This window comes from Pteropus medius, unplaced genomic scaffold (assembly GCF_902729225.1).
Source record: "Pteropus medius unplaced genomic scaffold, Ma_sr-lr_union100, whole genome shotgun sequence".
In the NCBI taxonomy this organism is placed as follows: Eukaryota; Metazoa; Chordata; class Mammalia; order Chiroptera; family Pteropodidae; genus Pteropus; species Pteropus medius.
In genome coordinates this window covers 2,547,645-2,571,344 of record NW_024344371.1, presented here as the reverse complement: position 1 = coordinate 2,571,344, position 23,700 = coordinate 2,547,645, and the positions used below count along the sequence as shown (strand labels likewise).

Below are 23,700 nucleotides of genomic sequence, written 5' to 3'. Positions count from 1 at the left end.
TTCCGTGTCCTGGACAGTCACTGGGCGCGCGCAGCGGGCACTGCTCTCGAACCTTCCCCGGGGCGGGCCGGAGGCCGGGCGACGAGTCTTTTCCAAAAGGGGAGTCTGCATCCTCGTAGCCAAGCCACGAAAGCAACCCCCTCCACGGTAAACCACTGGTGGGGCGGCCGCTGTCCCCTCCGGGCTCCAGGAAGGAGCTTCCCGCCGGTCTAAGGCCCCGGCTGGTGAGGGCGGAAGTGGTAAGACTGACGTGTCCTGGGCTGCTCTCCCAATCGCCGGGAGGGCCCCTTGCCGGGGGAGAGGCTAGCTGAGCCTTGCGGGGTTTGCAGAGCTGGGCTGGGCCTCCCGCTATAGCAAACTCTTCGGCGAGCACTTCACTGAGACGAATGCGGTGTCCCTCGTGGTTTGACTGTAGTCGCTGCAAGCAGGCACCGCCGCAGCCGACTTCGTAGAGGTCGGTTGTCAGGTCCTCTCCAGGCCGCCGCTAGCGCGCCGCTCTGGGGGAGACCCCAGCAGGAATCCAAGGGCAGCTACGGGGCCCGCAGAGGCCACTGGCGCCGCCTGGGTCGGCCCTTCCCACGTGGTGAGGACCCCAGGGCTGAGGCCAGAAGGTGCTTGAGGTGCGAGGCTGCGTGGCGTTGCCATGGAAACAGCGGAGGCGTGCGGGGAAGGGCCAGGCGGGCAGCGGGAGAGGGGAACCACGGGTTGAGAACAAAAGAGCAGAGATGGAGCCCAATTTTCGGGATAGAAACATGATGTGATGTGGGGGTCAATAGGTGTCCTTCTGAGGGAGGGTCGGAGAGGTCAAGGGGGAGGAATTGTAGCCATTGAGTGTCAGTCACTAAGAAGGGTTTGACCTGGGGCCTCATGAGTTGATCCCTGGTTTTCATAATCTCAGGACTCCCCCACCCCCACCCCAACAGGTTCCCCTGCCATAAGGATGACAGTCCTAGGGCACCCTCGAAGTTGGAACTGTCAGTGGTTGCCACTCATGCTGCTGCTGGGCACAGGCCATGAGCCAGAGGTGGAAGGTGTGACACACTACAAGGCCGGCGACCCCGTCATTCTATATGTGAACAAAGTGGGACCTTACCATAACCCTCAGGAGACTTACCACTACTATCAGCTTCCAGTCTGCTGCCCTGAGAAGATACGCCACAAAAGCCTTAGCCTGGGTGAAGTATTGGATGGTGACCGAATGGCTGAGTCTTTGTATGAGATCCGCTTTCGGGAGAATGCGGAAAGGAGAATTCTGTGCCACATGCAGCTTAGTTCTGCACAGGTCAGCCTCTCTGTGTTGGCTAGAACTTAGCCCTGCCTCCTAGGGACTGATAAGAGTGCCTCACATTTATAGTTTTCAAAGCATCTTTATGGAGATGATCTGACTTGATTCTCACTACAAACCCATGTGGCAGGCAGGGCAGGTGGTAGTATTTGCAGTCAGCTGAAGAAACATAACTTGCTCAGAGGTGACTTTTTCAAGACTGCATGGATAGATAGTCCAGGGCTTCTGACTCTAAACTTCTCTGCTGGTAATAAGTTCCAAACTATCACTGCTGCATTGTTATTTCCTTCCATACCTACGATTTGGCCGTTTCTTAACTGGCTCCTTTACACTCTACCTAATCATCCCTGTCAGGCTTTTTTTCTTTAGCAAATCTTATCTTAGGGCACCTTTCTCTATTCTTCTCCAGACCTTCTCATACCTTGCCTCTCTCCTTTTTCTAGTCATACTTGCTCTTTTTGGAGAATCCTAACATACTAGGGTCTAACCCATTGGTTCTCAACAGGGGCAGTTTTGTTTCCCAGGGGACATTTGGCACTGTCTGGAGATACTGAGATATCACTATTGACGGATGCTACTGATACCTAGTGAGAAGCCAGGGATGATGTATCTTACAATGCACAGGACAGCCCCTAACAACAAAGAATTATCCAGCCCCAAATATCAGTAGTGCTGAGGTTAAGAAACCCTGCCCTAACCCTACGCTTGAGGCCTTGTCTGATTCCTGACTCACTCTTTGTAGGTGGAACAGCTCCGCCAGGCCATTGAGGAATTGTACTACTTTGAATTTGTGGTGGACGACTTGCCACTCCGTGGCTTTGTGGGCTACATGGAGGAGAGTGGCTTCCTGCCTCACAGCCACAAGATAGGACTCTGGACCCATTTGGACTTCCACCTAGAATTTCATGGAGATCGAATCATATTTGCCAACGTCTCAGTGAGGGATGTCAAGCCCCACAGTTTAGATGGGTTACGACCTGATGAGTTCCTAGGCCTCACACACACTTACAGTGTGCGCTGGTCTGAGACTTCAGTGGAGCGTCGGAGTGATAGGCGCCGTGGTGATGATGGGGGTTTCTTTCCCCGAACACTGGAAATTCATTGGTTGTCCATCATCAATTCCATGGTGCTTGTGTTTCTACTGGTGGGTTTTGTGGCTGTCATTCTCATGCGTGTGCTTCGGAACGACCTGGCTCGGTACAACTTGGATGAGGAGACAACCTCTGCAGGTTCTGTTGATGACTTTGACCAAGGTGACAATGGCTGGAAAATTATCCATACAGATGTCTTCCGTTTCCCTCCATACCGTGGTCTGCTCTGTGCTGTGCTTGGTGTGGGTGCCCAGTTCCTGGCCCTTGGCACTGGTGAGGTGATCAAAATTAATCAGGGATTTCTCTCAAGGGTTAAATTTAAGTAGGTGATTTGTTCAGAAAAGATCTGCAGAGTTCTTCTGTCCAAGGTGAGGGGCAGACCTGGGGGATGGGGTGGCTCTAGCAAGGATGTGTGTATCCTACTGTGGGTTTTCTGGACAATGGAGTTGTGAGATAGTGTTTTGCTGGAGGCCTTGGGTCTGGAAGAAAGGGGGCTAATTCCTCTGAAGTTGCCAGAAGAGGGATAGGTGAGACCTAACATAGACTTTCCACTACTACCCTACAGGCATTATTGTCATGGCGCTGCTGGGGATGTTCAATGTGCACCGTCATGGGGCCATTAACTCAGCAGCCATCTTGTTGTATGCCCTGACCTGCTGCATCTCTGGCTACGTGTCCAGCCACTTCTACCGGCAGATCGGAGGCGAGCGTTGGGTGTGGAACATCATTCTCACCACCAGTCTCTTCTCTGGTGAGAACTGCCCTTCCCCTGGTGGACCAACTTAGGAATTTAGAGCGCATCATGGAACTTGGGATAGAGTCAGAGCGAGGCTTTAAAAGAATGGAAATAGGCCAAAGAAAACCATTCAAAAGACAAGAATACATTTCTTTTGCATAGTTAAAATTATTAAGCCCTTAAAATGTCCTAGGCAGCATGGTAGACACTCAACATACCTTCATCTCATTTAATCTTAATAATAACTGTATGCAATAGATAATATTGTCCCCATTTTACAGATGAGCAAATTGAATTTTGTGCTAGTTAAGTAACTTGCCTGAGATTAAACTCCTAAAAAGTAGTGAACCAGGTTTCAGACTCAGGCAGTCTGACTCTAGAGCCTGCATTCTCAACCATTATATTGAAATAATACTCTCAAATTTAGTTTTTGATATTCCTCCTTTTTTAAAATTTATTTTTGAGATGGGCTACCCCACTCTAGCCTTTAAGCTAGCTTGTCTTTTCAAAAGCAGTAGTTGCATTCTAAACGTTTTATGGTCCCAATGCTAAGGGTCTGATTTATATTCTATCACATTTGTTTGAACCAGGGCTTTCTGTAAACAGGGCCTTAATCCAAAGGAATGTCTCATGCTAGGAATCATTGAAGCCACAGCAGAACAGGCCCTTGGAAGCACATGGATTTGTGTCACTCTTAGATCGTTATGTAAAGCTGCCTTGATCTTTAATGATAATGAATAAGGGAGAAGTGTTGATAAGGAACCAGAAGTGGGAAACGAAAGGGTGGTGTCTGCCTGGGAACAGGATGTTTCACCCCCTCTCCCGTTAGGTCCAGTCTGAGTGGATGCCCCCAGGGATGTAGCTCCTAGTGCTGACTCTCCCTTTGGGGGCCCATCCCTGCAGTGCCTTTCTTCCTGACATGGAGTGTGGTGAACTCGGTACATTGGGCCAATGGTTCGACACAGGCTCTGCCAGCCACCACCATCCTGCTGCTTCTGACAGTTTGGCTTCTGGTGGGCTTTCCCCTCACTATCATTGGAGGTATCTTTGGGAAGAACAACGCTAGCCCCTTTGATGCACCTTGTCGCACCAAGAACATCGCCCGAGAAATCCCGCCCCAGCCCTGGTACAAGTCTACTCTCATCCACATGACTGTTGGAGGTTTCCTGCCTTTCAGGTATTCTCTCTTTATTCCATGGCCATTGCTCACAGGTTCCCGACCTCGACTTTTCTTTTCCCCACTCACCCCGTACCCAAACCCAATGTCAGTGATAATCTCTGGTTCAGCTGTACTGTTAGGAGATCACTAAATGGTTCCTCCTTTCTTCAAGCAGGACTGAGCTTGAATCAGTTCAAACATGAGGGTGTCTCATTTATAAAGCTCTCGAGAGATATCGTTCCTTTCACCATTGTCCTGGTTTCTGACTTTAGTGTCTACAGGTAGCATGTGGGGCTTAAAGCCCATTTGATTACTCATTCAACTTGTTGAGTACCTCTTAGTGGCAGGCAGATAATACAATGGAAAATAAAAGACAAGATTCCCACTCCCAACCTATTAAAGAAGATGTTCTGAAAATGTAAGCAGCTAATCATAGGTAAAAGAATCCCCATCAAGCCAGGAATTCCAGGGCAGGGAGTGGAGTGGACCTACTTGCTACAGTGAACCAATAACATAGTTGGTGGCTGGACTTTGGTCCAGATACTGTGCTGGCAGTGCGCAGCCCTTTAATGCTGTGTCTCGTCTCTTCTCTTCACAGTGCCATCTCTGTGGAGCTGTACTACATCTTTGCCACAGTATGGGGTCGGGAGCAGTACACTTTGTATGGCATCCTCTTCTTTGTCTTCGCCATCCTGCTGAGTGTGGGGGCTTGCATCTCTATTGCTCTCACCTACTTCCAGTTGTCTGGGGAGGATTACCGGTGGTGGTGGCGCTCTGTGCTGAGTGTTGGCTCCACTGGGCTCTTCATCTTTCTCTACTCAGTTTTCTACTATGCCAGGCGCTCCAACATGTCAGGGCCGGTACAGACAGTGGAGTTCTTTGGCTACTCCTTACTCACTGGTTATGTCTTCTTCCTCATGCTGGGCACCATCTCCTTTTTTTCTTCCCTAAAGTTCATCCGTTATATCTATGTTAACCTCAAGATGGACTGAGTTTTGGGTGGCAAAACTATTACTCCTGTCTCCCTTTCTTCACGCTCCATTTCTCTCTCTTATCAACATCTCTTCTGATTGTGCGATGGCTTTGTTGCCCTCCCCTTTGGGCCTCCCTTTTCCAGAGAGGGCCTGGAAATTATAAATCTCTATTATATAAGAAGTATATATTTGAACTTTTTAAGTTGCCTTTAGGTTTGGCCCTGACTTTTCTTTTTACAATTATCAAAATAAAATTTGTTAAGAAAAAGGATCCTGTAGTTGGAGGGTTTGGTCTGGATATAGGAACTCGAACCCTGCCGTTAAGGGCAGTGACCCTTAGAAAGCTGGGTTGGCCGCGTTATGCACGGAATTCAAGTTTTCCACAGAGCTTGGGAACTCTCGGCTGGAGGAACCTACATCTCCAGGGCGCCGTTTCCGCTCAGCAGCGCTCAGCCGGGCTCAGCCCAACGGAAGCGGCAGGGCCACAGCTCTTTGTGGGAAGCGAATTGAATCACCCTGGCGACGGGAGGGGCGCGGCGCAACGCCCTTTCCGCCGGAAGTGGGTTTCAGAGCCTCCACGTGCGGTCCCTCCCCGCGCTCCCCGCCGTGTAGCGGTGGCTCGGCTGCTACCATGGAGCCTGCGGGCCTGGAGCGGATCCTGCGGGAGCTGCTGTTGCCGGACACCGAGCGTATCCGCCGGGTACGGGGCAGGCGCAGCCGGGGCGAGCGGGAGGTTGCGGAGAAGTCCTGATTCTGATCCCCAGCCTCTCCCCAGGCCACCGAGCAGCTCCAGGTCGCTCTTCGGGACCCCGCCTCTCTGCCGGCGCTCTGCGACCTGCTGGCCTCGGCGGCAGACCCTCAGGTGAAGCTCCTGCCCCTTCTCGCTGAGCTTCCCACAGTACGCCACTGGTCAAGCCCCAGTTCCTGCCAGGACCCTCACATGCCTGTCTCCTTGTCCCAGATCCGCCAGTTCGCAGCCTTGCTGACCCGCAGACGACTGAACGCCCGCTGGCGACGGCTGGCAGCGGAGCACCGGGAGAGGTGGGCAGGGCCAGGGGCGGGGCGGGGCGGGGCCAGGCGGAGATGGGCAGACCAAGTACCAAACACCTGCCACCTGTGTTCCAGCCTCAAGTCCCTGGTCCTAACGGCCCTCCAGAGAGAGACAGAGTAAGTGCCTACCCGCCTTTTCTAGGGACCCTAAATGACTCCAGGCTGAGACCCTTTCTGGGTTTCTGTCTTCTCTTTCAGCTACAGGCTGGGACTTGGGGGGCAGGGACTTCAGTTTTAGACTAAGAGTGAAGCGAGGATTCTAAGCCTGTGTTGAAGACTAAAGTTCTTGAGAATGGGCTGTCAAAGAATGGAACCGAAATTCCCTCTGAGCCACTGTCTTACGTGTCCCAACTGGCAAAGATTCTGCGCCCTCACCCGGAGGTTTCTCTCCTGGCCACCCCATGGAGGCAGGGCCAGCATGTACAGGGAGGATACTGGAGGGTGATTGGGGGTCGGGGGAATCTTTCCTTTTTGCAGGCACAATGTGAGCCTTAGCTTGGCCCAGCTCTCAGCCACCATTTTTCGGAAGGAAGGCCTGGAGGCCTGGCCTCAGCTCATGCAGCTTCTTCAGCACAATACCCACAGCCCCCACATCCCTGAGAGAGAGGTACTATCACATGGTTGGTGGGAGGAAAGGACTGAGAGGCTCAATAGACCATGTAAGTTTTTCCCTTTCATTTCCACTCCTGGATAGATGGGGCTTTTGCTGCTAAGTGTAGTGGTGACCTCCCGGCCTGAGGCCTTCCGACCCCACCACCGGGAGCTTCTTCAGCTTCTGAATGAGACCCTTGGTGAGGTGGGCTCTCCTGGGCTCCTCTTCTACTCCCTGCGCACTCTGACCACCATGGCCCCTTACCTCGGCACTGATGATGTGGTGAGATGTGGGCCTTCACCTTCCCTGGCCCCCTGTCCTCAGGCCTTTATGTCCTCACCCTTGCAGGATACAGAACTACTTCAGATTCTTTCTTTGCCTTTTGTCCTTCCTAGCAATTGAGAGGGGCTACTGTGGGTGGCTGTGCCTGGGCTCTTCCTGTGTCCAGGCTTTAAGGAAGCTGCCAGCTTCTGGGGCCTGAGACTAGACTGCATCATGCTTTCTGTGATTCAACTCATCCTATGTCCTCTAGCCTCTCGCACGGATGTTGGTGCCCAAGCTCATCATGGCCATGCAGACTCTGATTCTTGTAGATGAGGTGAGGGCATGTGGGCAGGAGCTCTGTTGGAAGGAGAGTGCAGGAGCATCCAGCCTGGTCCACTGAAGAAGAGCATGATAACCCTGTGATTTGTCTGTCTGTCTGGCAGGCAAAGGCCTGTGAGGCCATGGAGGCCCTGGATGAATTGCTGGAGTCAGAGGTGCCTGTCATCACCTCCCATCTCTCTGAGGTCCTCACATTCTGCCTGGAGGTGAGCCTGGGGTGGGCAGGGCCCCTGCTGCTTGTTCTGGATTTTCCTTGCCTGCCTCTAATTCACAGTAGTCTCTGGGCAGGTGGCTAGAAACATGGCTCTGGGCGATGCAATACGTGTACGTATTCTCTGCTGCCTCACTTTCTTGGTCAAAGTCAAGAGCAAGGTGAGTGCCCTCCCAAGTACACTACTCCACCCCCACCTCCTTCCCTCATCTCACTCCTGGGGCTTTTGACCATCTCAGGGTATCTAATGTACCTTAGCTAAGATATTCAAGACTTGGTCTGGCCTCACCCCAGCTTCTGGCTTGGAAATTGAGAATCTTCTTCTGGACCCTTCTATGGTCTAAAAGCTGGAATTTTTAATGAATCCATCTTGAGAGCAGATTATCAGGAACACTGTTCCACCCTCCCTCTCAAGGCCTTACTAAAGAATCGTCTCCTGCCCTCCTTGCTGCATACCCTTTTCCCCATTATGGCTGCCGAGCCCCCTTTGGGCCAGCTGGATCCTGAGGATCAAGATTCAGAGGAGGAAGAGCTGGAGATTGGACTGTTGGGAGAGACACCCAAGCATTTCGCTGTACAGGTGGGATGTGGGACAAGGGCGGGGCAGGGTGTTAGGTGGCTATGGGAGGTTGGGAGGCAGAGATGGAGTCCAGCAAAGTCTCCCTGTCATTTCTCAGGTTGTGGACATGCTAGCACTACATTTGCCACCTGAGAAGCTCTGTCCTCTGCTGGTAAGTATGGTTCCATCCTTCCCGTTTCCATATCCCCAGGTGTACCTAATCACCCTGAAGCCAAGGATATTTGGGCCTTGGTGGGTGTAGAGGGTCCACTGTCAACAGGAATGGGCAGGCTTGTGCTGGAATTTCAAGAGACTGCCCTGTTCTCCCCTAGATGCCCATGCTAGAAGAGGCCTTGCGGAGTGAGAGCCCGTACCAGCGCAAGGCTGGGCTCCTGGTGCTGGCCGTGCTGTCTGATGGAGCTGGCGACCACATCAGGCAAAGGTGTTTATTCCCGTCCTGCAGTGAGGGTGGACCATGGGGAGGAGGACCACATGGCTCATGGTAGTCCTCGTCTGTGCTTGTTATTCATGCCTAATTATCAATAGTGTTTTTCTTCTACTCTCTAAAGTATCCTGGTTTGAAAGATAAATGGCTGTGGGGACCAGGGAGTGGTACTCACCATGTGATGACAGAGAATGCCTTGGTTTTCCCCGGGGAATCAGGAGAACAGCTCAGCCTAGGGCTCTCGGGCCTTAGCTCTCAGACTGTGCCCTCTTGTCCTTTCCCATCCAGGCTGTTGCCCCCGCTACTGCAGATCGTGTGCAAAGGCCTGGAGGACCCATCGCAAGTTGTGCGCAATGCTGCACTGTTTGCCCTGGGCCAGTTCTCAGAGAACCTACAGGTCAGCAGGGTTGAATGTGGATAGCCACCATTTCAGTTCCCACCTGTCCCAGGGACCAGCTTCTCTTCAGCTTCATCTCTCCAGGCACCCCTTCTGCTATTGGCACTTAGGTATGCGCCCTATGGTTGAGCCAACTCAGGGCCCACTCTTCTTTCTCCCAGCCTCATATCAGCAGCTATTCAGGGGAGGTGATGCCACTGCTCCTTGCCTACCTGAAGTCAGTGCCTCCTGGGCACACACACCACCTAGCCAAGGCCTGCTATGCCCTGGAGAATTTCGTGGAGAACCTAGGTAGTGATGGCATTTGGGGGTGCGAGGGAGGCAACAAGGCTGTATCTTTGGCTGAAGGGAGCAAGGTGTGCAACTCCCTGAACTACCACCTGTGGTGGGGAGAGGGATGTGGTGGGACCACAAGGATGGTCAGCTTGGAGGCAGGTGGGCCTCCAGTAAATAGGAGACCTGGGTTGGTTGTTAGAAGGCTGCTCTTTCCCACAGGGCCCAAAGTACAGCCCTACCTTCCGGAGCTTATGGAGTGTATGCTACAGCCTCTGAGAAACACCAGCACCCCCCGGGCTAAGGAGCTGGCTGTGAGCGCCCTGGGGGCCATTGGTGAGGAGAAGGAGGCTGGAGATAGGGCACGGGGTTCACCCAGAGAGCCTGTGGCGGGTGGTCCGGGCACCCCCTCCAGCTGGTTCTGTCTTTCCTATAGCCACGGCTGCCCAGGCCTCCCTTCTGCCCTACTTCCCCACCATCATGGAACACCTGCGGGAATTCCTGGTGACAGGCCATGAGGACCTTCAGCCTGTGCGGATCCAGAGCCTAGGTGAGGAAGGGGCTCCCAGGCAGGTCTCCCAGTGCCAGGAAAGGGCCGGTGCTCACCTGCTGTTCACAGAGACCTCTCCCAAGGCAGCACAGGCATCTGTCTTATCGAAGGAGGCACTCCTCCTGCACCTAGGAGCAAGCAGAATTTCTGAATTCTCCCAACTGCCACCTTTGGTCCGCCATTCCTCTGGCACAGCTCCTCATCCCAGTGCTAACCAAATCCTTGCCCCCACAGAGACACTAGGGGTGCTGGCACGAGCAGTGGGGGAGCCCATGAAGTCCCTGGCTGAGGAATGCTGTCAGCTGGGGCTGGGCCTGTGTGACCAGGTAGACGATCCTGATTTGCGGCGCTGCACGTGAGTGAGCCTTCACTTGCCCTCACCCCAAGCCCCAATTATCTGGTTCTAGACCATAGGTTTCCCCCAGCTCCCTCATCCTATCCAACTACAGCAAACAGGAATGTACAGCTTCCACCTGCCTTCACCAGGTACAGCCTGTTTGCAGCCTTATCAGGGCTAATGGGTGAGGGCCTGGCACCCTACCTGCCACAAATTACCACACTCATGCTGTTGTCACTGCGTTCCACCGAGGGCATTGTGGTGAGCAGAGTGGGTGGGCTGGGCCGGTTGGGGAAGGTCAGCCCTGGGGTGAGACTTATCTCCTGGGCCCGGCTGAGCTAAAGTCCTTGCTGTGCCTCTTCTGTCCAGCCTCAGTATGATGGCAGCAGCTCCTTCCTTCTGTTTGATGATGAGAGTGATGGGGAGGAAGAGGAGGAACTCATGGATGAGGGCGAGGAAGAAGAGGATGACTCAGAGATCTCAGGGTACGGAAGGGTGCCATTCTAAGAGTGGTCAGAGGAATCTTAACTTTGGGCAAGGGCCCAGTGCTGGGTATGCTCCTGATGGAGCCTAATCACTGCTGCTCCCCACCTTACTGTAGGTACAGCGTGGAGAACGCCTTCTTCGATGAGAAGGAAGATGCCTGTGCTGCCCTGGGGGAGGTCTCTGTGAACACGAGGTGAGCACTGGCCCTTCCCTGGCACTGGGAAGCCCCCCAGAATCCCTTCCCCATGGCCGTGTTTCTGTCTACAGTGTGGCCTTCCTTCCTTACATGGAGAGTGTCTTTGAAGAAGTATTCAGACTTCTGGAGGTGAGTGGGCAGTGGGTGGGATTTCAGGGCTAGAGGCCCTGTGTTCTACCTGCACATAGCAAGTACATCCCGTCCCTCTCCATCCCACAGTGCCCTCACTTGAATGTACGCAAGGCAGCACATGAAGCCCTGGGTCAGTTCTGCTGTGCTCTGCATAAGGCCTGTCAAAGCAGCCCCTCAGAACCCAACACTGCTGGTGAGAAGGGCACTTGGGCCAGGCTGGGGCCTTTGTAAGTGGAGTGGGGTTGGGAGTGGGGGGACTGGCAGGGCCTGACCAGGGCTTCAGCCAATCATGTCCCTAGCTCTGCAGGCTGCCCTGGCCCAGGTGGTACCGTCCTACATGCAAGCAGTGTATGGGGAGCGGGAGCGCCAGGTGGTGATGGCTGTGCTAGAGGCCCTGACGGGAGTGCTGCGCAGCTGTGGGACTCTCACACTGCAGCCCCCTGGCCGCCTTGCTGAGCTCTGCAACATGCTAAAGGCTGTGCTGCAGAGGAAGGTGAGCGGGGCAAGTGGGCTTCAAGATGAGGAGGCGGCCTGGCCCCAGGTGGGGATCGTCAGAAGCTACAAATCCAGCTCTCCCATGCCCCCACCCTGTGGAAAGGAAAAGGGGCAGGAGAGCCTAGACTGAGCTAGACTACCTCTTTTTGCAGACTGCCTGTCAGGACACTGACGATGACGAGGAGGAAGATGAGGATCAGGTAAAAGCTATGGATGCAAATTGTGGGACCACACAGTCTGTTTGGTAGCTTCCATAGGGCAGAGTGGACAGTGCACTTGGGCTTGGCCTGGGAAGTCAGGTCTGCTAAAAGATTGGTAATGGCTCCGAATGACACAACCCTGCTCCCACTCAGGCAGTGGGGTTTGGGGTGGGCTTGGATTGATAGGTGAGCAGAGGAAGGCCAGAAGCAGCAGCTGGGCTGCAAAGAAGCCCAGCCTAGAAAGGTCTAGTCCTGTCACCAAGGGAAGTCCCCATGGGGACCACCAGCAGTAGAAGAGCATGATAGGAAGTACCACAATCAGAGATTTGACCCTGGTGCTTTAGCCTCTGACTTGGTCCCACAGGCTGAATACGATGCCATGTTGCTAGAGCATGCTGGTGAGGCCATCCCTGCCCTGGCATCCGTGGCTGGGGGAGATGCCTTTGCCCCCTTCTTTGCCGGCTTCTTGCCATTATTGCTCTGCAAGACGGTAAGTGCACCGTCTTCTGGCTTTGAACCCCATTCCGCCCAATCCCCTGCTCTGTCCTAGTCCCAGACTGACTTGCACTCCTCCTCCCACCAGAAACAGGGCTGCACAGTGGCAGAGAAGTCCTTTGCGGTGGGGACACTGGCGGAGTCCATTCAGGGCCTGGGTGCCGCCTCAGCCCAGTTTGTGTCCCGCCTGCTCCCCGTGCTGCTGAGTGCCGCCCGGGAGGCAGACCCTGAGGTGCGGAGCAATGCCATCTTTGGGCTAGGTGTGCTGGCCGAGCATGGGGGCCGCCCTGCCCAGGAGTATCCTCTGCTCGCAGTAGGGGCCAGAGTGGCTTGAGAGTGTCCCTGGGGAATGGGAGACGTCTGCTGTATGTGCCTATTCCTTGACTGTGAACCAGTCACTTCTCCAAGCTGCTGGGGCTCCTGTTGCCTCTCCTGGCACGGGAGCGCCATGATCGTGTTCGTGACAACATCTGTGGGGCACTCGCCCGCCTACTGATGGCCAGTCCCACAAAAAAACCAGAGCCCCAGGTGAGTGATGGAGGTATTGGGCAGAGCCAGGAAGCCAGGGAGAGTGCGGGGCAAGGGGCCAGAACCATCTGTGTGTCCAGGTACTGGCTGCCCTGCTGCACGCCCTGCCACTGAAGGAGGACTTGGAGGAGTGGGTCACCATAGGGCACCTCTTCAGCTTCCTGTACCAAAGCAGCCCTGACCAGGTAACCCCGATGCTGGAGCTTGATGCTCCCTTCTCAGTGATAGGCAGAGTTGGCATCAGTTGTAGCTGAGGAAGTGATGGTTTAAGCTGCCCTTTGACTATCCATACCATTTTCTCATTGCTCTACAAGGACTGGCAGCCAGGCTTATGTGAGAGGAAGAGCTTCTCACCACAGAGCATTTTTCCTTAGGAGCCTTCATCCTGCCTGGCTGTTTTCAACTTCTGGTCTGAGCTAGAAGTCACAACTTTCCTAGGCTGATTTCTTAGACCAAGCTCTTTCAGGCTGTGCTCCATGGAGCCTGGGTACCAGTCTGGGCCTCATCACTGTTCATTCCAATCAGAGCAACTCTGTTTTATGAATGAGATTTGCTTGTACCAAGTGGTTAGGCTGGGACCAATGGCTCAGAGCCCTGTGTCTGTCACCCTTGTTGTGCCACCCTTGTGTACTTTTAGAGACTATTGTGTCAGTGGAGCTCCTGGTTGTCTGGCTTTTGATCTTGAGTCCATGACTTCAGTCATCTTTGGTTATAATCCCCTGTCCTCTCCAAAAACAAAAAGTTTCACAATTGTCTTGGATGCCTGTGAATCAATATAGGCTCCAACACCCCTGGTAGGAGACTGCCTGTCCTTGGCCCCTACCACCCACCCCAGTCCTGGGGCCCAGGGGTGTTGCTACCCAAATTGGCCCTTCTTTTCCCACAGGTTGTAGATGTGGCTCCTGAGCTCCTGCGTATCTGCAGCCTCATTCAGGCTGACAATAAGATCCCACCAGGTGAGGGTAGCAGTTGTGGGCAGGGTGTGGGGAGGTGAGGAGCAACAGGGCTCAGTGAGCCTGGGGCAGCTAGGGGATGGGAGCCAGTTCTCCCTGGATCTCTCTCTCTCTCCACTATTCTCCCAGACACCAAGGCTGCACTACTGCTGCTTCTGACATTCTTGGCCAAACAGCACACGGACAGCTTCCATTCGGCACTGGGCTCGCTGCCTAGCGACAAGGCTCAGGAGCTCCAGGACTTCCTAAGCCTCAACTAGAATGCGGGCTGCAGCCAGGCCAGAGGGAACAGCCTGCCCAAGCTCCAAGACCACCACTCAGCCCAGTTCCACCTCTTGCCTTACCAAAGATTCTGGGCCTCATACCCACTTGGGGTCCCAGCCCTGCTTGCTACCTTACGGTGCTGAGTCTGCTTTGCTGTGGGACAATACACACAGGAGTCATGACAACATACTATAATAAAAGGCAGTTCATTTTCTGCTTGAACAGTAACTCTGAGATCAGGAAGGATAGAAATGCATGTTCAGAAAGGAGACAGGCAGGGCCTAGTGAGGCAGAACATGGTTTAATGTAGCTGGTTCTTGGCAGCTTTCTAAGTTGATTCTAACTGCTGTGGAATCGTGGCCCTGGCTGAATCAGGAGGCGCCCGTATGGCTTCTCTTGTTCTATGCGAAGGATCTGCTGCGTTGCGAGCACTGGTCAAGGGGAAGAACAGGCTGGTCAGAGAGAGTCTTTACAAGTGTTCTCTGTATTGTGTGCCCTACACACATACATGCGTCCATACTCACCCAGGAGCAGGTAGAAGACCCGGGCAGCCACCCTGCGGGGACTGAGAGGTGACACCAGGCTGTTGAAATCAGGCTCCCTGTTGGCCTGTAGCTCCAGTGCCACTGCCCTGTAGGGATCAGGAACTGTTAGCCCCAGCCTAGGCCCACCCCACAGAGGCACCCCCTCCATGGTACCTGTGCACAGCTTCAAGTGAGAGTAGCTCAGGCTCTGGGGGCAGCTCCAAAGGTATTTCCATGGGCACCTCAGGGAGTTCAGGCACCACAGGCAATGCAGGGGGCTCTGGCTGCTCTGCCTCAGCCCAGGCCCTAGAAGAACATGGGAGTCAGATGGAGCGAGGAAGTGGCAGCTGTGATGGTGTTAAGGGGTATACCCATCCTAGTCATTGCTCCACCTGACAAAGAGATTGCAGCCTGAGCTCACCCAGGCTAGCACTTACCACCGCTCTTCTGGGGGGATGAGGCTGATGCGGGATTTCTCCTCCTCAGCTGCTTCTATGGAGAGCTCTGTTGGAGGAGGGGAAGGTCATGAGTGGGTCTGCTTGGATCTGAGCAGTCAGGACTTTGGGGCCACCTGATCAAACTGGATGCCAAAAGCTGTGCAATGACGTTACAAGCACCCAGGAGAGAGAACTGAAGAGAACCAATCTATGCTTCGTATGTTAAATGCTCCTCTGACAAAAACTGTCAGCAGTTGGAGTACCAGTTTCCTGGGACAGTGGTTACAGGAATCTCCACAGTCCCTGCCCCAGGTGCTTACCTGAAGACAGCATGAGGGGCCCACTGGGCTCTTGGGCCTCCCTCAGGACCTGGGGATAAGAGAAAGAACTAAGACCCTAATCATCACAGAAGCACTTGGGGAAAGGGTGAAGCAATCCTGCACTGAACCTGCCTTGGCTCTGGAACAGGATGCACCCCAAGCCCAGGACCTGGTGCCATTGGCTTATATAGGCAGAAGATAGCGCCTGCAGGAAGGAGTGAAGGTGCAGTTACCTCAATATCACTCAGAGTTTCAGCCTTTCTCCTTTCCTCTTCAGCTGCTGCCTCTCTCTCAGCAGCCTCCACCTCCTCAGGCTCCAGGGGTGGCATTCGCCTGAGTGCTCTTGGGGGTGGCTGGGCACAGTGGGTCCAGAAAGCCAGCAGTTCTGGGGATAGCCAGCCAGCTGGATGGGGACATGGTGGCAGCATAGACAGGGTTTGAGGCATGAGGAACACCAAGAGTGAGGAATATGGGATCAGGATCCCGCATGCTAACTCCTACCACACTTACAGTAAGTTGGGGTTCGGAACAGCTCTGTGGGGCTTCTGATGGTTCTCTCAGGAGGCTGCACCATTGGCTGCATGGTAGGAAAGGCCAGAGCTCAGAGTCCCTCACTGCCCCTTCACCTCTGCAATGCCTTGTTCCGGGGCTTCTGTCCTTCCAACCCTTTCAGGCACATGCCTGCCCCTGCCTGCTGTGCCCACTGCTAAAAGGACTTTTAACTGGTTCCTGTGGATGTGCCAAGCAAGGTCACTAAAGGAGCATGGAGAGTTGTGCATGTGCAGACCCCCAATGCATGCACTTTGGGAAATGTTCCCAGTGCCTCCTGAGGGGTTTAGAAGGCCCCAGCATGCACCTGCCCCAGGCCCTCCCTGCCTCCTTCAATCCCCTGCAAAGCCTGGAGTGCACTCACACACTCCCAGCAGTGAGCTCTGGTGTACAGTTGTTTCTGGAACTGCTCCCGGGAGATCTGAGTCTCCTTGTCCCAGAACAATAACTGGCGGCGGCGGCGGCGAGCAGGTGGTGAAACGGGGGGCCTCCTCTGCTGAGTCGGGGGGGGGGAGGAGGGGGATGGGAGTAAGACTACCCATTACTCCTTTTTCCTGACATCCTGGTGGACTGCAAATAGTCCCCACACAGCCACCCCAGAGGTCCCTGGAGAACAGGCTGGGTGGGCCTCCAAGAGCCTGTGCAGCTCCTACTCTGCGGGAGCATACCCATTTGAAAGTACAGCTGGATAACCTGCAGTATGGGCAGGGTCAACTTTTAACTAATTTGTACAAATGCCTGTGTAGGCTAGCAGTGGCCTAGGGTTTGGGGAAACAATATGGGTGAGCAGCTCTGGGAGAGGAGGGTGAAGAGAAGGAGAAGGCTTGGAAGGTCTACTACTCACCTCTGGGCTGAGTGGGGCCGGGAGACGCAGCTCCTCTGGGGGCGTCACCTCTGCAACAACATGCTAGGTCCTGGCTCCACCCCACACCCTCTGCCCTCGCAGCCACCCAGGCAAGAAGCTAGCAGGTCCTCCCTTTAGCAAGTGGGAATACAGAGTCTTTGTCTGCAGTGGTTGTGCAGGTGCCCCCAGGAAAGGACCCAGGCATGGCAGATACTCACCAGCAAGCAGGGCCTCAGGCTCCCAGACTGCTGGCTTCAGCTCCTCAGGGGCTAGGACTGGGCCTGGAAGTGGTTCTGCTGCCCCTTCCACCCTGAGGGAAAATGAGCAAGAGAGATGAGGGTACTCCTCCCAGTACTGACCCTCTACCTGGCCCAGGGGTTTCTGCCCTTACCGTGCAAGAGCTATAGGTGAGAGCGGGGGAACTGTAATTTCCATTTCCGGGACTCGGGGCTCCTCCTTGAACACTGCAGAGAGAGGATAAGGGCTCAGAGCACAGAAGAGAAAAGATGGGAGCACTACCCAGGTCCAGATTGCCCGTGTCCGCGGCCTGGCTGTCTAGCACCAGCCAGGCTCTACACTGCCAGATGAGCCTGCCTCGTTCCTCCAACAAGATTGCTTCATCTTCCTCAGCAATGAGCAGGTCCAAGTCTCGGCGGCTAACCTCTGGGAGGTCCCGTTCACCCTATCATGAAAGAAATAACAAGGAGAAGGGGCTTAATTCCATTTCTGAAAAAAGGAAGTGGATCCAGGAGGCTGAGTCTGAGAGGCATGCCACAAGACTGGACCAAGGAAGCCCAGGGGCCCAAGCGCCAGGGGCAGAGAGAGGGGAAATGGAAATGGAGAAGGCAGGACTTGGGCAGAGGGAAGTAGATGCAAGGGTGCCAGGCTATCGGAATCAGGTATTAGGCCTCAGGCTATGTGTGCAAGGGGACAACTCACCTCGATGTGTAGCATGCGTATAGGCTCCGCCTCCTGGAGGGTGATGGCCTCAGGAGACAGCACAGTGACCAGAGGCCTGACTGGAGGGGCAGTAAAGTCGTATCAGCCCCTCTGCTTCTTTCCAAGTTCCCACACCCATGTGGTGAAGCAAAAGCATGGACTCTGGAGTCAAGTCAACCTGGTTCCAGTCAGGCCAGTCACCAGCCATTTGACCTTGAATACATTGCTTAACTACTATGGGCTTCAATTTTCTGACCAGTAAGATGGGGATTAGAATTCTGATCGCATGGGACTCTCGTGAGGCAATGATGAAGTTACACACACAAAGTGCCCCTCACCGGGCCTGGCTCTTGAGAGAAGCTCAAAGATGATTACTTCTTCAGCTCTTGGAGCTTCCTAAGCCCCTCACCAGAAAGAAGGCTCACCTGGTTTCCCAGGCTCTGTAGGGACTTCAGGAGGGGCCTCCTCAGGAACTCTCTCTGGGGTCACAGCCTCCAAAAGGTGTCGAATCTTTGGGGAGGGATTGGGGACAAAAGATAGAGTTCAACTTCGGCCCCCTCCTTTCCCTCTTTTACAACTCTGTTCAGGCAATGGATAGTAATAACTAATTCTTTATGTCTAATTCTTGCAGCACTGACATCAGCATGCAGTGAACCCACTCACCATCTGGTCTTCCTCCCATTCCTACCCTCATGGCTCCCGTCCCAACCAGTAATGCAGCCTTTGTCAATTTGTCTGTGCGAGAAGCACTGCATCCTTATATCAAGTGTTGTGGGGAACAGAAGGAACAGAAAAGATTCTTGATCTTAAGCATATGGTCTAGTAAAGAGACGAGTTTGTATATGACCCCAGCAAAGGTCAACACAAAGAATAAAATAAGGCCTTAGTAATGTGCTAATTCAAGAATGACATTTGTTTCTGGCTGGGAGTTGGATAGAGACTTCGTGGAAAAGAGTAGCATTTGAGCAAGGTCTTTAGGGATATGTAGGATCTGACTAGTAGAGAACAAAGGATGACCATTATGGGCTAGGAAAACAGCACAAGCAAAGAAGTGCATGCGGCATCTTTGAAACACAGGAACCAGACTGGTGTTTGGGAGCCAAAGATGCCAAGAGGACGTGCTTAGATGTCTGCGGAAGGCTAGCTCTGGATCAGGGCACAGAGAGCCCTAAATGCTAGTATTCCATTTGCAGTGGGGAACCACTGGAGGTGTTTTTGAAGGAAGAGAGTCACATCATTGAAGTTGCAGAGATATTAGGAATGGATGGAGAAGGACATGGGTAGGGAAACAGTGCTGAGGGACAATGAAGGCCTGGATTAGGGCCTTGGCAGTAGGAACAGTGTGGAGATGAGTGGGGACAAGAGCTGCCTCTAGGTTGGTCTTGAGTAGGTAGCTAAGTGGAGCTGGGTCCACCATGACAGTCCCCCTAGCATCGACTCCTGTGGGGCAAAGCTGTGGCAGGCTCCCTTCCCCTAACCCATGTCAGACTGGTGCAGGAATAGAACTCTCCTTCTGCACTGTCAACTCATCAGCCTGAGGTGTCCTAGAGGAATAAATACTACCTGAGGGATATCGAAGGGACTAGGAAGTCTAGGATCCACAGACATTATCCCAAAAAAGGGGTCTGGAGCATCTTCCAAGGTCTCCATCAAGGCCAGGCGGTTAGGAAGCAGCAGGCTCGGTCTGAGAGAGAATGTGGCTGTCAAGGACTGAGGCTGAGATGGGCTCAGGCCAAGCAGGGAGGTCCCCCACCAAAGGCTGGGTGGTCCCAGTCCCAGAGGAACACTCACATCTCAGTCTCCACCATATCTATTCGGATCTGCAGCTGAACACGGTGCAGACGCTCCAGGATGTGCTGAATGTCCTCTGTGGGAAGGCAGGACAAGGTAGAGAGCTAGCCTAGCTGAGGGTCATTCAGCTCTGCCCCGCCTCAGAGCCTTCCCAGCCTTACCTACGAGATACTGGCATTGTTGTGAGTAGACCCGGATCACGCCAATCTGGAGCTGGGCTGAGAGATAGAGGGAGAAGCGGGGCCTCGGCAAGCCGGGCTGGGGAGGTTGCACTCGTACCAGCAGGTAATTGAGGATTTCCTCGCTGGGGAACAACGCACCCTGATCACCGCTGCACAGAGAACCAGCCCCACAGCTTTGCCCACCCCCGTTCACCCCCTAACCCACACCGGCACCAGGTCATTCCTCCCTTTTCTGGGCCTTACCAGGTCTTCACCACGTTAACTTTCAGGTATTCTCGCTTCACCAATCGGCTGCCGCGCGTCGCTGCCAGCCTGGACCGGGTGGAGGTGGTAATGGAAGGGGAGCTATCAGACAGGGATTCTAGGGCTCCCCTCCTGGCACGCCCACTCTGGCCCAGCCGGCCCTTACCAGATGGTGGCGAAGCAGCCGGTGTGGCGCTGAAGCACGTTGGGATAGTAGAACATCGTTCCTCCGAGGTTTCACCCTCTCGTCGTCCACCACTCCTCTGTTTGAATCTCGGCCCGAATTCTTTAGGGCATGGGATTTCCCGGCACCGCGGGAGAAGGATTTGGGCAGGTGGCGCTGCGGGTGGACCTAGAATGCTAAAATAAATGGTGGATAAATGATTAAAGGGACAAGTAAAAGGAGATGCATACTGGATACACAGGGATGCCCCCTCTCTGTCAGCCCTGAAGGTTTGCACGCCACGTGGGTGCTTCGAACTTACTAGATTCAGTTTGGGTTGCAGGTTGGAGATGCAGAGCTCTGAGGAGAGGCTAGGGCAGTGGTTCAGACCAAGTCCTGAGGGGGAAATGATTGTCCTCCGCAGAAATGCTGAGCTCTGGGGCCTTTGCACTCAGCTTGGGCAGTGGCAGTCTCTCCGGGCCGCCCTCCAGAGGGACTAGATCCCTCCTCAGGGAGCACTCCCTCTGGTGTTCTGCGCCTTGCTCCTGCTTAGATGACAGCAGGCCCCAGAATAGCCTATGGGAAGAGGGGTCCGCGAAGCAGTGCTGTTCCAGGGCGACGAGAAGCAGGCCGAGGGTCGAAGCGACAGGCGGGTTCCCCAGGCGGGAACGAACCGATCTGCAGAATCCTGCGCGCTGTGAGGCTTTTATGAGGTGTCCTGACCAATGGGCTCTCGTTCTCTCCTCTGGTAACAAGGGTTCCTCGGAGGCTCTTCTCTGCCGACCAATGAGCGAGGAGCAAATTTCCGCCTTTCCTATCCAGCATGGTAACAACTTCAACCAGCAGGGGACGTTAGGTCATGCCCGGGGCAATAGCCTTGGCTGACCCTGTTCGCGGCCTGGCCTGCGGTTAGACCTTGCTCTTTCCCCCAAATTCCACCAGGTAGCAATTGATTGGTCTCTCTTTGTGCCAGTCTTGGGCCTATCATGAGCGGGGCAGGTAGAAACGGTGTGAGGGGGCCTGGGAGCCACTACGGGTAGATGGGGAAGACGGCAGATCTCACAGGAAGCAGTGAGAGGACTTGCAGGGTAATTTTCTAAATGAACAGTTTAGATCGTGGGCATGCCTGATCTGGCTGTTTTCCAGTTGTGAATGTTTTCCTGGCTGAAATAGACTTTAGCTTTGTTGGATGCAGGACACACTCTCAGCATACAAAAGCCATTTATCTCAAACAATTCTTTGTGTAAAATTAAGTCATATTCTAGTTACCAATATCCCTTGTCTCCATTCCGCCTGCCTTTGCACATCCATTTCTTTGGCCTAGATGCCCTCCCCAGCCTTGACTCCAGGGCATGCTTCTGCCTCTTTAAGATAGCTCTTATTGCAGCCAATCTGACCCTATTTTATTTTGCTCCTTCAATCTGGGAGCTCTTGAGATTGGGGTCTTGTGTTTTCAATTAGTGCCTGGAACCTAGTTCAGTAAATATTTGTCAAATGAATGTGCAGTTACCCTAAACTTATGACCATAGAATGTCAATGCTGAAAGGGATTTCAAAATCTAGTCCAAGTCTTGCCTTTACAGATGGGAAAACAGAGCCCTATACAGACTGCTTCTCCCAGACCACACAGCAACTCAGTGACATCCTGGTTAGGAACTCTGCTCCCTTGAATTCCAGTGTTCCCAATCCCTATTCTACCATGCTTGGCTAAATTGGTTTCTGCGTGATACAATTGCTTCAATCACTGTACATATGTTGTCAATGTTCATAAGCGTTCACATTGGGGCACAAAAATGATAAAATGGGGGCACCTGCCCTTAAGGTGCTTAGAACCTATTTTAGGAGATAAGCAAGGGACGTAGAATTTGTTCATCCATCCATCCATTCATTCGGCAAGTATTTAATAGACCTTCACTAGGGTTTTAAACAAAATTTTATTGAAAAAGGAATCAATATCTGATTTGTTGGGAGAAGTAGCAGAGGTCACAGGGAAATGACAGAAACGTAACTTGAGAGCACTATGTGCCAGACACTCCTCTAGACACCAGGGATATAGCAATGAACAGAACAAGTCCTTGTTCTCATAGAGTAAGAAAGGAGAGAGCATAAGGAAGTAGACTAATAGAAATATGTGAAGTAGTTAGTGCTATGAAAATGAGGCAGCATAGGAGAATAGAGAGCAGTGAGGGCTGACGTGTAGGTGGGGTGCTCAGAGAGAGCGTAAGTCATGTGTCTACCTGAAGGAAGAGTATTTTAGACAAAAGAATTGGCAAGTGCAAAAGTCCTGAGGCAGAAATGTATTGGTGGATTCAAAGAACCTGGAGCAAAGTGAAGAATGGAGAAGAATAGAGAAGAATGGCAAGGGATAAGGTTAGAGAGGAGGATGGGAGCCACATCACAAGGATCTTGGAGTCTATTGTAAGGATTTGGGTCTTTCCCCTTAGTTGAGAGCCAATGGAGGGTTTTGAGCAGAGGAGTGATATGACAAGATTTGTGTTAAGAAGACTTACACTGTGTTGAGAATAGGCTAAAGGTGGACAAGAGTGGAAGCAGAAAAGATGTGGAAGGAAGCAGGAAGAGGTGTGAGAGACGGTGGTGACTTGTTCCAAAGTGTTAGTGGTGGAAGCAAAGAGAAGTGGTCAGATTCTGGATAGCTTTTAAAGGAATGACAGGATTTTCTGATGGATTGCATGTGGGGTATGAGAGAAAATGGAAGTCAAGGAGGAAGCAGGTACAAGGAAGATCCAGGAAGGATTTCAGTATATTGAGGGCACAACAAGTCTTGTGCATCTGTGTACTCAGCACTTGATTTCTTTACTACTAGTGCAGATACCTGATTAGGCTCTTGGCTTCTCAGGAGGACAATGGGCAAAACTGAAGAGAAGGAAGGTCCAAGGAAGCAGAAAGGCTCAAAAACATCACTGAAGGTTGTCAGGTGAGACAGCAAGAAGTTTCTTGAGGATCTAGGCATCTAGCTTTGATCATGTAGGTGATCATGTAGCTGAAGGCTTATAAGAGTGAAATGACAGGAAGGGATCTAGTCTAGGAGGCTCCTTCTCCTCCAGTCTGGTGTCACGTGTAGGAAGTGGGGATCTGGAGACCGTGGCAGTCAGGGAAGTGGTGACTTAGGTCTGAACTAGTCTGCTGGAAGTGAGTGTACAGAGAGGAAGGATGGCAAGTGGTCTTGTAAGGGAAGAACTTCCAGTTCAGTGGCAAAATAAACAGGGGGTGGAGGAGTCAGCTGATTTGGACCCCTCAAATCTCAGCAAAGTGTTGGTGACATGGCAGGTTAGGCCAGGTTATCTTTTGTGGGGCTCAGATAGAATGAGTTTAAGAGTACTCTTCAGTCAGGGTGACAGTGCACCATGTGCTAGGAGAAGAGGCGCCAGGGCCTGGTCTGCCCCAGACACAGAAGGTTCAGCAATTCTTCCCCGATTCCCCCTCCCCTGCCAGGCCCCAAGGCCTCTAGTCCACAGTTTCAGGTCAACTTCAAGTTTTCCCATTCATTCATATCTCTAGTCCAGAGTCCAACCCTAGACCTGTTGCAAAGGCACAAATCAGAGGCCTCTAGTCAAGAACTGTGGAGCCCAGATCTTCCCATGTGAAGTTGGTGGCTATATTGGCTGTAGGCTCAGTGCCCCTCTCAGTGGCTGACCCTGACCCCAATTCTGGTTGCCTAGAAGGTACAGAGAGCTAGG

General features: G+C 53.2%; 3 protein-coding genes across 9 annotated transcripts; 2 read left to right on the top strand and 1 right to left on the bottom strand.

Annotated features, from left to right (window-relative positions):
- The first annotated feature begins 8 nt into the window (after positions 1-8).
- TM9SF1 (transmembrane 9 superfamily member 1) lies at positions 9-5,516 on the top strand. Of its 4 annotated transcripts, none has more exons than XM_039870354.1 (6): positions 9-147; positions 924-1,282; positions 2,028-2,649; positions 2,942-3,127; positions 4,016-4,289; positions 4,870-5,516. In XM_039870354.1, exons 2-6 carry the CDS (start codon positions 941-943, stop codon positions 5,261-5,263), a joined length of 1,818 nt encoding a protein of 605 aa, XP_039726288.1. In that variant the 5' UTR covers positions 9-147; positions 924-940; the 3' UTR covers positions 5,264-5,516. The 4 variants fall into 4 exon arrangements, with proteins under 4 accessions (XP_039726288.1, XP_039726287.1, XP_039726286.1 ...); XM_039870353.1 differs by having other exon boundaries at positions 103-239; XM_039870352.1 differs by lacking the exon at positions 9-147 and adding an exon at positions 447-583.
- IPO4 (importin 4) lies at positions 5,389-14,233 on the top strand. Of its 2 annotated transcripts, XM_039870344.1 has the most exons (30): positions 5,389-5,945; positions 6,021-6,107; positions 6,207-6,286; positions 6,371-6,412; positions 6,773-6,902; positions 6,990-7,169; positions 7,420-7,485; positions 7,595-7,696; positions 7,779-7,862; positions 8,117-8,281; positions 8,379-8,432; positions 8,593-8,702; positions 8,994-9,102; positions 9,264-9,393; positions 9,598-9,711; positions 9,812-9,925; positions 10,160-10,280; positions 10,412-10,523; positions 10,632-10,747; positions 10,864-10,941; positions 11,016-11,073; positions 11,164-11,269; positions 11,376-11,569; positions 11,724-11,771; positions 12,136-12,261; positions 12,355-12,563; positions 12,662-12,794; positions 12,875-12,979; positions 13,681-13,750; positions 13,877-14,233. In XM_039870344.1, exons 1-30 carry the CDS (start codon positions 5,877-5,879, stop codon positions 14,005-14,007), a joined length of 3,243 nt encoding a protein of 1,080 aa, XP_039726278.1. In that variant the 5' UTR covers positions 5,389-5,876; the 3' UTR covers positions 14,008-14,233. The 2 variants fall into 2 exon arrangements, with proteins under 2 accessions (XP_039726278.1, XP_039726279.1); XM_039870345.1 differs by lacking the exon at positions 12,875-12,979 and having other exon boundaries at positions 5,709-5,945.
- Positions 14,202-23,672, bottom strand: REC8 (REC8 meiotic recombination protein). Of its 3 annotated transcripts, none has more exons than XM_039870355.1 (20): positions 20,326-23,672; positions 20,007-20,200; positions 19,841-19,909; positions 19,577-19,719; positions 19,416-19,491; positions 19,188-19,308; positions 18,050-18,134; positions 17,625-17,704; positions 17,280-17,367; positions 17,077-17,149; positions 16,904-16,995; positions 16,686-16,735; positions 16,206-16,337; positions 15,803-15,869; positions 15,526-15,695; positions 15,293-15,341; positions 14,973-15,039; positions 14,710-14,841; positions 14,536-14,642; positions 14,202-14,442 (listed from the first exon to the last, which is right to left on the bottom strand). In XM_039870355.1, exons 2-20 carry the CDS (start codon positions 20,060-20,062, stop codon positions 14,351-14,353), a joined length of 1,749 nt encoding a protein of 582 aa, XP_039726289.1. In that variant the 5' UTR covers positions 20,063-20,200; positions 20,326-23,672; the 3' UTR covers positions 14,202-14,350. The 3 variants fall into 3 exon arrangements, with proteins under 3 accessions (XP_039726289.1, XP_039726290.1, XP_039726292.1); XM_039870356.1 differs by having other exon boundaries at positions 16,206-16,334; XM_039870358.1 differs by lacking the exon at positions 16,206-16,337.
- Positions 23,673-23,700: the final 28 nt, after the last annotated feature.

Excerpts from the sequence above, each read along its gene's own strand:
- TM9SF1 (XM_039870354.1), top strand. The coding sequence starts at position 941 with ATGACAGTCCTAGGGCACCCTCGAAGTTGGAACTGTCAGTGGTTGCCA. Across the intron at positions 1,283-2,027 it reads TGCAGCTTAGTTCTGCACAG|GTGGAACAGCTCCGCCAGGC; the intron begins GTCAGCCTCTCT and ends CACTCTTTGTAG. Across the intron at positions 3,128-4,015 it reads CACCACCAGTCTCTTCTCTG|TGCCTTTCTTCCTGACATGG; the intron begins GTGAGAACTGCC and ends CCATCCCTGCAG.
- IPO4 (XM_039870344.1), top strand. The coding sequence starts at position 5,877 with ATGGAGCCTGCGGGCCTGGAGCGGATCCTGCGGGAGCTGCTGTTGCCG. Across the intron at positions 7,486-7,594 it reads CTCTGATTCTTGTAGATGAG|GCAAAGGCCTGTGAGGCCAT; the intron begins GTGAGGGCATGT and ends TCTGTCTGGCAG. Across the intron at positions 10,524-10,631 it reads GTTCCACCGAGGGCATTGTG|CCTCAGTATGATGGCAGCAG; the intron begins GTGAGCAGAGTG and ends TCTTCTGTCCAG.
- REC8 (XM_039870355.1), bottom strand. The coding sequence starts at position 20,062 with ATGTTCTACTATCCCAACGTGCTTCAGCGCCACACCGGCTGCTTCGCC. Across the intron at positions 19,910-20,006 it reads GGCTGCTTCGCCACCATCTG|GCTGGCAGCGACGCGCGGCA; the intron begins GTAAGGGCCGGC and ends CACCCGGTCCAG. Across the intron at positions 17,705-18,049 it reads TACAGAGCCTGGGAAACCAG|TCAGGCCTCTGGTCACTGTG; the intron begins GTGAGCCTTCTT and ends CTGCCCCTCCAG.